Raw genomic sequence first — 14,364 nt, forward strand, 5'->3', positions numbered from 1 at the left:
TTGTCCAGAATTAAAAGCCAGTATGGTTTATATCTCATATAACGCAGGGACAGTCGTGATGTGGACGTTTAGACATACCAGACACTTAAAAACTCCCTTATTCCATACTGTGAGAAGCACGGCAGGTGGATCTTTTGACTTGCACCCTATGAAAAGCTCAAGCTAATTTCCATACAGATGCCCCCTTGACTGAAGAGGAAGAACCCCCTATTAAGCGCCCATACAAACTACTAAACCACAGGCAACTATTGCCTTCCCCCAAAATCCTCCTCTGTGTATCTCGAAGAAAAGCTCTCACTCTCACTGTTACCCTTAATTTAGTAGCCTTCTCCGCTCTAGTCACACAAAGTTGCCAAAACCAATGAAAAGGGGTGGGTAGGAGGTGTCTTGCATTTGGCATCTGCAATGGCTGTTCATCGCTCTATGCTCCGTGTCCCGGGCGGAAAGGGACGAGGTGCCTTGTTGGACGTGCCAACCATGGGAGGATGAGCAAATCGCACAAAGCCCTTTTAAGTAAGAGCCCAGAAGTCCTCTGCTCGCTTCCTCCCTCTCACCCCGTCCCTAAAATCATTTGAATGAATTCCAACACACAGCACACAGAATTTATCTCCATGTCCCACAAAGGCTCTGGATAAACTACAAGGGTGTTTTTAAGCATTTAACTAAGATAATATCAATATCATCGGCTCTGAACTCTTTCACTTCTACCCAGAGTGATTTACATTACGTTAAAGGTATAAATGTCATCATCGTTTTTGCATTAACTGAGAAACGTGACTTTGACATTGCAATTGACATGCTCTTGTCTTTGAGCTACATGCTTGCTTGCGTCTCTGCTCCAATTTTACTCTGTTGATCTGCCACGCCGTGCAACCTGAGCTCTGATAAAGGCCATATGGTGTGGCCGCCGGCCCAAAGGTGACAGCGTCCCATATGATTCCAATTAAAAACACATCACAGTGACTTTGGGAAAATCGGTACACTTGCTAATGTATTAATGAGGACCAAATACAGGGTTGAATCATGTGGCAAAGTTACCCATGTGCTTTTCATTGTGTGCTGTTTGACTGTGACCTCAAGGACTGTAGATGGTGAAGCTTTGCAATAAACAAGGAGAGGTTGATGAAGGTTTCCATGTAAGGCTGCCCAGAATTAGAAGAGACTTACCTGGGTAGAAGTCTTTGGATTTGGACAGCTTGATAGTGGCCCCTGTTTCTTTCTGTAGCTGGACGATGGTCTGACCACCTTTGCCAATTATGGAACCCGCGGCGTAGCTTGGGATCAGCACTTTTAAGAAATATTCGCCTTCCTCTGGAGATAGACAAAAAAGAGATTTTTAAACAAAACCAACTTAAACAGGATCAACAGAATTATATCTGGTGATTAATTTACTTTTAATCTCAGTCACCTATCATCTTGCATAGGTGAGCAAGGTATAAATACATACAAGCTTGTACAGAAATGCAGTGGAGAGTCTTTAAAAAAAATAAGTAAACAGTACATTTATACAATCAATTTTGTGACTTGGAATTTAATAATAATAGGCCAAATTAAAATTAACCTTTAAATATTATATAATACATACACACTGGCAGACAAATGTCTGGAAACATGACTGAAACAATGTTTTCTGACCTTCACCTTTCAAACGAAAGCTTAATCCTGAATGGTTTTGGAAACCATTTCTTTTCTTTACAAACAACATTAATTTTTTTTATAAATAAGTAGGCCAGAGAGTCAAGGCAAAACAGCCAATAAGTGTCCAGCAAACATGGGAACTCCTTCAAGAAAACATTCAAGGTGGCACCTTGGGAGCTTGTTGATAGAATGCCAAGTGTGTGCTGAGCTGTAATCCAGGCTACTCTAAAGAATCTAAAATGTAAGTCATACTTTCCATACTTCTTTCCATATTTTTAAGTTTTGTGTTTTTATTATTATTCTATAATGCAGAAACTTATTCTAAATATTAACATTATTCTGTAATGCAGAAAGGATCATAAAGAATGAGCAGGTGTGTCCAAATCTTTGACTTTTGAAAGAGTATATAGATTCACTCTAAATATGCTGGGTTATATAAACTAAGCATTGGGTCTAAAATTTAACCTAGGCTGGTTTGTTTTAACCCATTGTTGGGTCAAATCCCGATAATTTACTCACCCCCATGTCATCCAAAATGTTGACGTCTTTCTTTGTTCAGTCGGGAAGAAATTACGTTTTTTGAGGAACACATTCCAGGATTTTTCTCAATTTAATAGACCCTAACAGTTACGTAATTGCATAAGCACTCCAAAAGGTCACGCGATATGTAAAACATACATTTAAGGACCATTTTAAACAACAAACTAACACAAGACATTAATTTGTATCATTCCACATACAACAACGTTGGAACGGTCCTCTTTCGCCACACTTAACACTGGGGCAGTAGTTTCGCAAACGTCATCCGTGACCTTTTGACGTGATAATGCATTAGGTGTGTTCAAGATCATGCAGCGCTGCGCAGACCGATCGGCAAGGTTTGCCGCTTGCAGTCGAGGGAGGAGCTGAAGACGGAGCTGTAAAGCCGGACACCTGCTGCATGCCGTAGTGACGTGTGCGCCGTGTGCGCCATGTTTCCTTTTTTAAATGGCGAATGAAGTGAATTACTAGATGGTGAATTTGTTAAAAACAAACCTTTTAATAAAAAGTTGCAACCAAAAATATTTAAGATCTAATATTTTAATTGCCGTCTATACTGTATGCCCTAAAATAACGGGAAACAAGCCTATATTATTACATTACCAATAGAGTTTGGTATTTTTTTATTACACGACACAATATAACATATTTATGCATATTAACATGTTTTACTTGTTAGAAAAACATGAATTTATAATGTTTTTTGGTGGAACTGAAGGTTGGATTAAACAAACGCACGTGATCGTTGTCATCAGTGAGGCGACCAATCACGAAGAGAGCTGTGTCGTCATCAGAACTCCGTGCAGCCGCTCTGGAGAGGCTGCGCCAGTTGAGGTAGCCGGCTACTTTCGAAACACTCACATGGTACTTTAAAACCATATGACACAGTCACGTGCCTTCAGCGCCAGCTTAAGTCGGACAAAATTACTAACCGGCATGCACTGCTTCAAGTCAGCCGCCGATCGGTCTGCACAGTGCCGCATGAAGTCGAACACACCTATTATATAAGGTCGTGTTGGCGCCTCACGGGCTGGGGCAAGACTAGAAGTTGTGGTTGAAATTTTTTTTTTTACAATATTTTACATATTTTTCTTGCCGAAAACGAAAATAGTTTTGCTTTATAAGCCCCTTATACCTCGTTATACCTCGGGATCGATTAGAGCACTTGGAATCTGCGTTGAAACTGCAATTTTAAACTGCATTTAAACTGTAAACTGTTGGGGTCCTGGAATGTTTTTCTTAAACTTAATTTCTTCTCGATTGAAGAAAGAAAGACATCAACATTTTGGATGACATGGGGGGGTGTTAATTATCTGGATTTTTTTTTTTAAGAAAATGGAGTAATATTTTAACCCATCGGGTTGGGTTTGTCCCTTATTGACCCAATGTTGGGGTGAAAATAACCTATAGCATTTTTTGAGTGTATTTATATATTTCATGTGTCCACTGTCAGTGAACTACTTGAGATCTTAATCAAACATCTCCTATGATTCTCAGTTTCTCATAAAGGCAAAGGTTCCATAATTAACTGACGTCAAGATCTCATGGATGTAAATAATGTGGTAGCCACTGTACTGCCAAAAACACATATACTGTAAGTGCACATATACTATCTTAAGTAATTGGCAATCAGTTAAGGCAGCTATAAATACAGGCCAGTGCTAGAGCACAAGTGCCTAAAGACACAACAGCAAAGAACCACAATTTCACTTAAATAAGATCAATTCATTTACCAAGTAATAATTAATGCTGAACCACAGGAACAGCATTACAACTGAAGTTAAATAGAGCTGAGAACAATCAAGGGCAATACAAAAACTATAGCATATGTTAGTGGGAACAGAAAATTGTTAGTTATGCAAGCAGGAAAAGGTCAAGGAGGTGGGTACATTTTGTTAAAGATGTCAATCAAAGTATAGTGCAAGTTCCAGAATTTAAAAAAAGACATATTATAAAACACCATTTTAATGTAATGTAGTGAATTGGTTCTTTTAATATACAGATATATAACTGCGCATATATTATATATATATAGTACACAACATCCTGATTTAATGTCCCTCCTGAGGAAGGTCAGCAAAGGTTTTCCTAAAAGTGGAGCAGCACTGGGGCAGTAAATGCTTTATCTGTAGTCGGGCTCTACCTGGCTGGTGCATATCCAGGTCAACAGAAGCACAGTGCTCACGGCCCCTGCACCACGACTTTAACATGACATTGTATCCCTCTCCCTGTGCCGCTTGGGTACGCGGTAATATTCCAGCACAATTAATCTGTGTCGGTTCCCAGAAGATGGGCGCTTTAGATTAGATTGTTATTCTGGAGGAGCAGTTTATCTTGTCAGGCTAAGCTACATGCGGCTGCAGTCTAATACCGATGGTACTGTAAAAAGAGATACGATGAAATGAAAGCAATGCAGCATGGAGTATTAATTATAGAGAGCAGCTGAAAAAACAACACAGAGCCAACAACGGCAATGACAGCGAGGAGGTATGGCATGATTTGGTTGAAGGCTCGGCTTAACTGTATCACTGACAAAGTAATGACATGTCTATTGTTACATGTGAGCCAAAGTAAGAATAGTGTCAGTGTAATGTTAACAAGATGGTCATCGCAGAGAAATCAATGAGAGAGTTAGTAATAAAATGGTGAAGAATGTTATTGGTTTGACTCATGAATAATAATTAGGTGATTAGGTCATAGTTCAACCTAGGGCATAACTAAAATCTTTATAGGCACTTGCCATTGTTTACTTCCTAAAAGTTCCACTTCAAGTGGCCTTACTTGATTTGTTTGAAGTTGTTCACTAAAAGGTGTGTTGAGGGGTGACCCCTAGAAATTCGGGGAAAATATCTCCCCCAATTATAATGCATGCTGCGCGCTGAGTATCAATACTGCAGATTAATTACCGGTAAACAGTTGGCTTTAGGATGAGTTTAACAGGGTTTTAACTAGGCAATCTTCTTGTGGTAATCTCATTAGATTTGCAGGGCAGTTGATCTGGAAGTGTAGTGAAGTAGATCTCTGACTTAAACAGATCATTTGCAGGCATGCCAGTTTGATTAGATGTCACCCGGTTTATGCAATTCACACATGAGAGACTAGAATGAAATAATTGTTATATAAATAAAAGGATTCCGAATTTGGATTCACCTAAATGACGAATCCTGATGATTTCAAACACATGCTAATAACCGCTATTGTTTTCTCACATTATAAACAGTTTATATTATACCGGAGTACTACAGATACATGCCTTTCTGCAATGACCCAGATTTCTCTCCTAGCTAAGACTGTCCTGCTTTTGATTCGGATGAGTCTAATTTTAACCTTGATTAATATGGAGCATGTTCATAAATAATGTGTATCATGCATATCTAAGTATTCTCGCTTCAAAAGCATCTAACAAAAATTGGACTTAAATTGGATGAGGGGGTGACACAACACAAGACTTTTGTACTTGACAATAGCTGCGTTTCCATTACCCTTTAAATTGACATTGCGAATTGAAAATACAGCCAATGGAAACACGACAATTTTGCAAAAATTATATTACTGAAAAGTATTTACACTTGCATGAGGTGGTTTTTCAGGCAATTCGGAAAAGTTGTATTTCGCAAAACTGTAACGGAAACAGTTAATTCGAATTTTCAGGTAACCTGATGCAAGTAAGTCTCATAAATATTATTTTATATAAGATGACGCAGTATGTACTAAAACCTCCCATAAACACCTCAATATGTGTCTCCTCCCAAGTATAACTGTGGGTTCACGGCAGACGTATTTGAGGCGTCAAATGCGTGTCTACTGTGTGTAGTATGACACTTGAACATTTCGAGTGTACTCGCTTCATTTGTGCGTGAAAGCCGCGTGTGAAATTCTAGTCATCAAGACATTCACGCGGAAATTTGTGTCATGGGAGGGGCTTCTGCGACTCTGCTCACTTCCTTTAAACAAGTCACTACTAAAGCAAACTCCTGATTGGTTAACGCGGCGTGTTTTTCTACCAAAGTTCAGATTTTTTAACTCATGCGTTTCCTGCGGCAACACTCAATTCGCCTCATTTGCGCCGCGAGACCTCCAAACGTGCGTCAACGCGTTTTTACATTGACTTAACATTGAAATCACTCGCGCTTGATGCTTCTACCGCTGCTGGTGTGAACACAGCATAAGAGGCTTTCTTGCTAATTATTTTTGGATAACAGTCCTACATCTCTTTTGATTTAAAATAATGTACTATTATCTCAAAGAAACACCTATACGTAAACACCTTTCCTTGGCATTAATGTTCGGATAATACTCTTATGTCTCCTTCGGTTAAAAATAAAGCCTAGTGCAGTGGATGTGATATTAGTTAACCTACCAACATCAGTCGACGTGATGTTTGGAATAACTTATCGAGTTAGGAAAAACTAAGTTTCAGTGTCATATCATTGATTAATGAAAACGGCGTCATTTTGCAAAAGTCTTTTGGCAACATTTAGAAAATAATGATAATTGCGCAAATCTGCAATGGAAACGCAGCTAGTGTCATATTTTGTCAAGCATCACATTTTCATCCAGCTATTTAGGTTAAACATTTTAAATAGTTAATTATGAGCAGCACAGTTGTGCTTTACATGTACTGTTTATGTATGCATTTGTCATATTTTATTCAATTCAACATAGTCCAATACATTTTAAAGGTGCAGTGTGTAATTTTTAAAAGGATCTCTTGACAGAAATGCAAAATAATATACAAAACTATATTATCAGGGGTGTATAAAGACCTTTTTATAATGAACCGTTATGTTTTTATTACCTTAGAATGAAGCGTTTTTATCTACATACACTGAGGGTCCCCTTACGTGGAAGTCGCCATTTTGTGCTGCCATGTTTCTACAGAAGCCCTTAAAGGACAAACTTTTTTAACAAGTTGTCTCCGTTGATGACATGTTTTTCCGGGGGCGAGGGGTGGGCAGTGGACTGAGCCGTTGGTTGCAATTCGCAGCCTCACCACTAGATGCTGCTAAAATTTACACACTGCACCTTTAAGGTATACATTTTATCAGTATACTGTATGTTGTGAATAAAACCAGAACCTGATGCAATCCTCTACCAGTTGAGCTACAGAAAAATACCATTGTGTGAAATCACAAAGCATGTGTTACACAGAGGTGTTATGCAGCATGGCTGTTTCATGAGTCAAAAAACTTTCAAAAAAAGAAAGAATGAAAGATCAAGAGTTAAAGGTAGACTCTTGTTTGGTGATAACAGATCTTTATGTGATTTGGCATAGAATGAAACAAATTACCGTGAAATCCGACAAAATCTGATGAAAATGGTGGATCATGGATGGCCGCTTGGTTGCATCTCTCTAAAAGAATGTGAATGACAAAATTAATCCTTGTGGAAAAAGTCAGGAATATAAACAAAACAAGGTGAAGTAGAGCTCACGCCTGCAACAGAACAATGACAGAGTCCACCATTAAACTTCCTGCCATAATGAAGAACATATTTGTAAATGCTGACCAGATTTGTTTGACATCATATATTTGGTTAAACCAAAGCTGTAGTGAAATAATAAAGGCTACTTTTAATAAACTTTCTAGTAACAACGCTTTTCCCCCCACTATTATGTTTATTTTAACAAGGCCTGTTGATAGTGTTACACATTTAAGGGTTTTACTAATGTACTTTTTGTTTAATAGTAAGCCTGTAAACCAAAATGAATCCAGTTTAAGGAGAGATTCTGTGTAAAACATGGCAAATAATCACAAACTATCTACAGTCCAAGTTGGGTTGAGTCTTTTCCTGTCACTGTCAACGTCAACACAAAGCCCTGGCTGAGAAAATCTTTGAATAACACTACATGTGTATCCGTAACAGTGCCTTTAAAGGGAAATGAGCCCAACCTACCACTCCCATTGAGCTATACAGGGAACAAAACAAGAACATGTTGTATTTCCAAGACATTAAACTTACTGCTTAAGCCTTGTCTGGCGTATATGAGTATGTATGTATTATACGTGTTCATGTTAAATTAGAAAAAAATTAATAAAAAAGCCTAAATGGGTATTGCTCATAATAAACCAGTGGGTGTAAACATAAATTGGTTACTAGAGGCTCCCATGAGAGCAGAGGTCCAGAAAAAGCAGCAGCCTGAGGATTGAAGGCTCAAATCCTGAAAGCTTTTGTTGGGGGTGATATAAACGAACAAACCAGACTATAGCCAAAAAGCAATAAAGGCAAATATAGCACCCTTAAGCCGGATAAGTGTGTGTGAGGAAAAAGTCTTTTGTTTCATTTTTATTGATCTACACTCTCGTAATAACTTTGCACAATAGATTTATACTCTATTTGATTTGGGACTCATCATTGGTTTAGAGAGCATTTGTGCTTTGGCATAACAAACAAGCATCTAATTTTAGTGAAGTGATGAAAGGACCACTTTCTCCGCTCTGCTGTCCAAGCAACTGCCTGACCAAAATGGCTTCCGATATAAACATTGTACTTGGATTCAGTTTGTGATTACTGCTACATGTGAGCAATGCGCAGCGTGCTTTGTTCTAATAAGCGTGAAGGCTTGATGAGGAGGTTCGATCTTTCTTATTCACGTTTTTTTTTTTATCCTCTCATCCATATTCATCAAAGGTCCCGTCCTCCATTCCATGGCAGGCGAGTCAGGCAAGCAAATTATCCAATGTGGGGCCGTCTTTCACAACGCCCTCCCAAATCCCCGCCATTCTGCCAGGGTGTTTTTTTTTCTTTGACGCAGCGCTTTAAATAAAAACCTAAACTCAGTATTGAATTGATAGGAAGGAATCAGCAGCCAGACATAAGATGAATGGATAATCAATGACTTTCTTTTATTGATGATAGATAACAGAAATGGGGGTGGAGTAGAAACGATCACCCGACCCGGAGCTACGGTTATAAGCACAAAAAATAAATAATGGGGGGGTGGGTGATTGAATAGAATAAAGAGTGCTGTGAATGTATTTACGATAAGCCTATCAAAAACAGCTTTACTAAAATCTCTGTGCTCAATATAAAAGCTGGTGGGAGAGGTGCATTGTGGGACGCAACTGATCTTGGTGGGTGACAGCTTTGAAACGGTTATTTTGTCCCCCATTTGCTGTCTGAGAAGATGGATGGAGGTGAATCTTCAAACACAGCTGGCAGATCATGTTTTATGTAACATCCCTTTCAAAGACAGATCCTGAGCTTATTCTCTCATAAGAGCTTCTATGCATCTATATAAATCTCTTTATATAGTATGAAAAATCCAGGATTCTACACATGCACCCTTCAGCAGTTTTTATGGCCTTAGGAAGGTAACAGCCTCTTCACTCCATCCAGCTAAGACATCTGTACCTCCTAAAACCCTAAAAAGATCTTTAAATGGATGAGCGGTACTGCGCCAGTCCATGCATTTACAAAATTAAAACATTAAATCTCATGAGACAGCTAAGTGGAGAGGCTCTTTCATAAAACCTTTAAATAGGGTACAGCCTTAATGATCAACTAGCAGGAAAACGTTTCTTGTTTTTGTTTTTCAGCGTGCACTATTTGTCATTCGCATCTTGACTTTCGTCAAACGGGGGCATGTGGCATAAACATACTAAACTTGCAAATGTGTAAACACCAAATCAAATATATAAATATTATAAGAAGATAAAACAACATTTTATTGTTTCAATTAATAATCAATCAGACAAATATTCCATTCTGTTCGCAAGATTAGGTTTGTTAGTCTTGTTCTGTATGTACCAAATTGGTTAAGAAGACTACATAAATGTTTGAGATTCATATTAACCTATAACCAATGCATGTTTAACTGGGTGTCAAAATATAAGGCACAAAAACTTTAGTAGTATTTATTTACATATTTAAATCATTCACCATGTGAATGAGTAGACTGATAGACAAAAGTTTAAGTAGGCTAATATAAAAACCCAAAAGTTCATATTCCTTTTCACGTGTTAAACAATACTCTCACGACCCTCTATTATATTTTATCATTTTTGGTTTTGTTTAAAAATATGAACTGGAACAGCTCTTACTGCCATATTCATATTTACAAAAATAAAGTTAAACTGTGACTAATACGAACTTATGAGAAATAACCCATCTTACTCCTTTTTTGTTTAATAATGTAATGTTTGAATCTTGGCAAATAAATTCCATTGACGGCTAAGTATCTTTATAATCAATGTCTTTTCATTTGACAAATGGATGATGTGAAGGGTATGCCTCCCACGGGTCCATCATCCTTCTTCTGACAATTCATAACGCTTTATGCATCGATTCTTTTACATGTAAACATCCGCTGCTTCACTTCATTCATGGGCCTTTTTAAAGGAAGAATTGATGCAAGCTTTTTTGTTTTTATAGGTTATCCAGCTAAATAGTAAACAAATGTTTAGTAAACAAATTAGTAAATAAAACTAATTTAGTAGTATGCAAATGTTTATTGAATCTAAAGGAATGTGGTAAACAAGCAACACAAACACTAAAATATTCACTAATTCAGTGCACTGAAATGTGTGATGCTGATAGTGTACACAGGTGATTTGTGGAGTAGGCATGCAAATGTGTACAAAACAGTCTAGGCCATACTGCTTACCAATTCTTCAGTAGCCTATAAATAATATTAAAACTGAAGTGTTGTAATAATCCTAAATATTATAGATATTGGTAAAATTAAAAATATATGCATATTTTATTCTTAGCTTTAATGTCCAATGTCGAATTTAAAAATAAAAGAGGCAAACGCAAGGTCATTGGCGGTGATGACAAGGATGCGACGCACGAGCCATGTTTTCTGATGTCTGTGGCGGTATTATATTATATTTAGGAAAATACGACGCATTTATCGCATCCTAAAGCCTTGTATTTCAGTAAACATATGTAACTAATTTTTTTCGCTGTCGTACTTACAATAAACGCAGTCGTAGACAATGATTGTATGGTCCACTTTTTCAATTTTGGTTAAAAATAATATTTTCTTTTTTTTACAATGTTTCAGATTCGCATTAATGGTAAAGCAAGGCCACTTTCGATTTAACACCGTAGCAGATAAACATGGTAATCTTATGAGATGCTGCTTTAGGGAAAATGAACCTGCTACAAACGGTTAACCATTATGTTTTACCATTAACTGTTCTATAACCTTTAAATTGTCTTCGGGAAGAGACGCATCCTTATTTATCGGGTGTGCTACCTATTTATAGTAGCCTATTTTGAAGTAGCATTTGCGTTTGATGATGCTCAAGACAGCCTTACCTCCTGTGTTTGTACGTTTGGTGCTGCTGGCCTCCGTCGGGGTCTCCAGAGGTCTTTTGCGGGAATCGGGGGGATCAGACTCCATGTGCGGCTGTTGATTGTGATGATGTGGATTGGAGAAAATCCCGTTTTGCTGCACTGCCCCACCGGCCATCATTTTTATGAAGAAGCTTTAAGTGCTATCACGTTTTCCTATACGCGATACGGATAAGATACGACGTTTCTAGATGAAACCAAGATGATATGTTTGAGGTGCGTCGATGTGGTTGCGATCCTCCGTCAAAACACCGTAAGACCACACCAAGTCTTCGCAGTTTCGCAGATGGAAAATTAAAGACACATCGATATCCAGTGGCTCGATTATATTTAGGATGCGCGTAGCCTGTATTAATAACAAGTGATGTGGGCGCGCGTCCTCACTCGTGGCTCAAACGATTTAATTCCCTTTTAATTTCAAGCAGCGCTCTTTGATGGCGCTAGCTCCTCGTGAAAACAATATAGGACCTCAGTGGCCAGCAAAACTAAAACGACTAGGAACTAAACATGTGTAACTTACGCGAATAATAAATAATAAAGAGGCGAAAAACAGCGTTCAATGTGATCCTCAGATCCTTCATACAGGTGGTGGGTAAAGCCTGCAGATTTAAAGTGTAAATGGTGTTGAATAGAGTCCAGAGAAGAGATGACTGGACGAGCGCTTTAAGGAGATGCGATGTTTTTTGTGACTCGGTGATGCTGCAGTCTTGCTTTCAGAGCATCTTTGCGCGTTACTGCCGGAGCGCAGAGCGGTGGGTGACGTCATGCCGAGCTCAATCTACGGCTGTCAAATGTAAGAGGCGGACACGCCCATCTCGAGCTGTGATTGGACGACATTTGATTTTCTCCTGGCGAAGCGAAGTATAAATCACATGACAATACAGGAGAAGGGGTGGCTGTGATACAAATGCGAGAGCATCATCGTAAAATAAGCGCAGGCATGCATAAATAAAAGTGAAAAATGCGCATCTCGTAAAATGTACATTTAATCGGGGTAAATCATATTTTAAAATATTTTAAAATTTATGCAACTGTAACAAAAATGATCTCTTTGTATAAGACACCACCTACATGAAAAATACTGTAGTATGCTTAGTATTTAGTATAATAAACTGCTGTATAGGCTTATGTAGGAGTTATAATTACTTGACTTTGTGTCGCATCGTATTCTGTAGCAATGATTTGATAAACTGTAGAATATAGGCCACTATTACTTTAATATTAAATATTGCAATGTTTTAAAACACATTTTATTAAAGTTTACTACCGTAAAAACTAACGTGGGCTGCAAGAACACCATAGACACAAAATGTTCTATCCATATTCAAAATCCTGTCATATTCCTCCACTGCTCTTAGTAACCCCCCACCTGTCACCTACACACTGACACACACAGTGCCAACACAAGGCCAGAGGGAAGCGGTTCTCTTATTTTTATTTCGGTTTCGCATCAAGGTGATGCTGCGCCTTTTACATCCAGCACACAAAGAGCTACCTCACACAATTTCAGATTTCTATGAAGAACTTCAGCAGTCAGTCAGTGTCATCTGAAATACATTGACTCTTGCTCAGTGTAGCAATCTGCCAAACCAGCACCGAGACATTTGGCTTTTATTTACTGAGAGAAAAAAGCTAAATGAGTTACTGTAAAACAGCTCATTTAATTCTAGCCATGCATGAAATGTGCTAGATGTAAAACAGCCAAAATTAAAAAATCAAAAATTCCAGGTCGTGGTCTTTGGTTGGGGCAGATCACATATTTAATTGGTCCACAGCCCTAGGATGTCTGATGGTGGTAGTGAGGATTGGTATAAACAGACTGGTATTTAACAGCATGTTAATATACCATCATCTGAAATCTGCAGATTTATTAAGGAGGATGTTTTCTTTGGTTCATTTGTCTTTCATTTAACCAGCTGGAGGTAGTTGCCATGGAGAAAAAACTTTAAAAAGGTATATTGAGCAGCATGAATTACATGCAAAAGCAAGTACAATTTGCTTATTTTGTTCTGAATCCCACATTTAGGAAAAAGTCCACCTGGCAGTTAGACTTAACTGACGCTATTAACAACAAAAAGTAGTAAGTACGTATTATAAGCCACATACAAAAAAGCTTGGAGACAGCACAATATATATATATATATATATATATATATATATATATATATATATATATATATATATATATATATATATATATTCTGTTTACTGGTGAGGCATTCTACCCGAATGTAAATTTTGGACAGATGGCTGTAGCTAAAGCTCTCCATTACTGCAATATGGGTTTATGAGCTTTCACATAAACCCGCACAGTTTTTCCCCCTCTGTCACACTGATGAAAGGGTGATATCTCGTCGTGGATGACTTTCAATGCAGAACACCCTCCCCCACGATACACACATTGTTTGAAGAGGGGACCCCATCTGCCCCTTTCTATATATGTGCACCCGCACTATTGTTTCTGCAACACGCAGAGAAAACCCTTAAGAACTAGCAAGACTAGGCAACATCTGGCATTAAATACCACATTTAGTTATGAGCAACAACATGGCAGTGTGCGAGTTTAAAAGCAGCCTAAGGTATTTGATGATTCATTTCGGTCTTTGTTTGGAATAATTATCAAGTTGTTGTAACAAACGCATTGAACACAATGACAACGCTCCCTCAAATATTCTTTACATTTGCCTACAATAATATATATGTAATTTCTTTATCTTCTTTGATTGGGTATAGGGAATTTCTCTAAATTGATTATTTAATAAATAAATGCCCTAGTGTTAATGCTGGACAAATTGTTTTCATTTTTATTCACATGCATTGGTGTGAATTTTTGGATCTCTTTCTTTTTATGTGTGTGTTAAAAATATCAGAACAACACAATTAAAA

The 14,364-nt window shown here is 37.9% G+C and overlaps 1 protein-coding gene across 2 annotated transcripts in view; it reads right to left on the bottom strand.

The window, feature by feature from the left end:
- Nucleotides 1-12,223, bottom strand: part of nova2 (NOVA alternative splicing regulator 2) — a 51,345-nt gene extending 39,122 nt beyond the window's left edge. The window contains exons 1-3 of one of the 2 annotated variants that reach the window (XM_065280974.1): nucleotides 11,443-12,223; nucleotides 7,469-7,531; nucleotides 1,168-1,311 (exon numbers count right to left, since the gene is read on the bottom strand). In XM_065280974.1, coding sequence (XP_065137046.1) covers nucleotides 1,168-1,311; nucleotides 7,469-7,531; nucleotides 11,443-11,599 — 364 coding nt within the window. In that variant the 5' untranslated portion in view covers nucleotides 11,600-12,223. The remainder of the gene's footprint in view (nucleotides 1-1,167; nucleotides 1,312-7,468; nucleotides 7,532-11,442) is intronic. The other variant, XM_065280975.1, reaches the window with a different exon arrangement.
- Nucleotides 12,224-14,364: the final 2,141 nt, after the last annotated feature.

The sequence above is a fragment of the Paramisgurnus dabryanus genome, chromosome 8, assembly GCF_030506205.2.
Source record: "Paramisgurnus dabryanus chromosome 8, PD_genome_1.1, whole genome shotgun sequence".
Lineage (NCBI taxonomy): Eukaryota > Metazoa > Chordata > Actinopteri > Cypriniformes > Cobitidae > Paramisgurnus > Paramisgurnus dabryanus.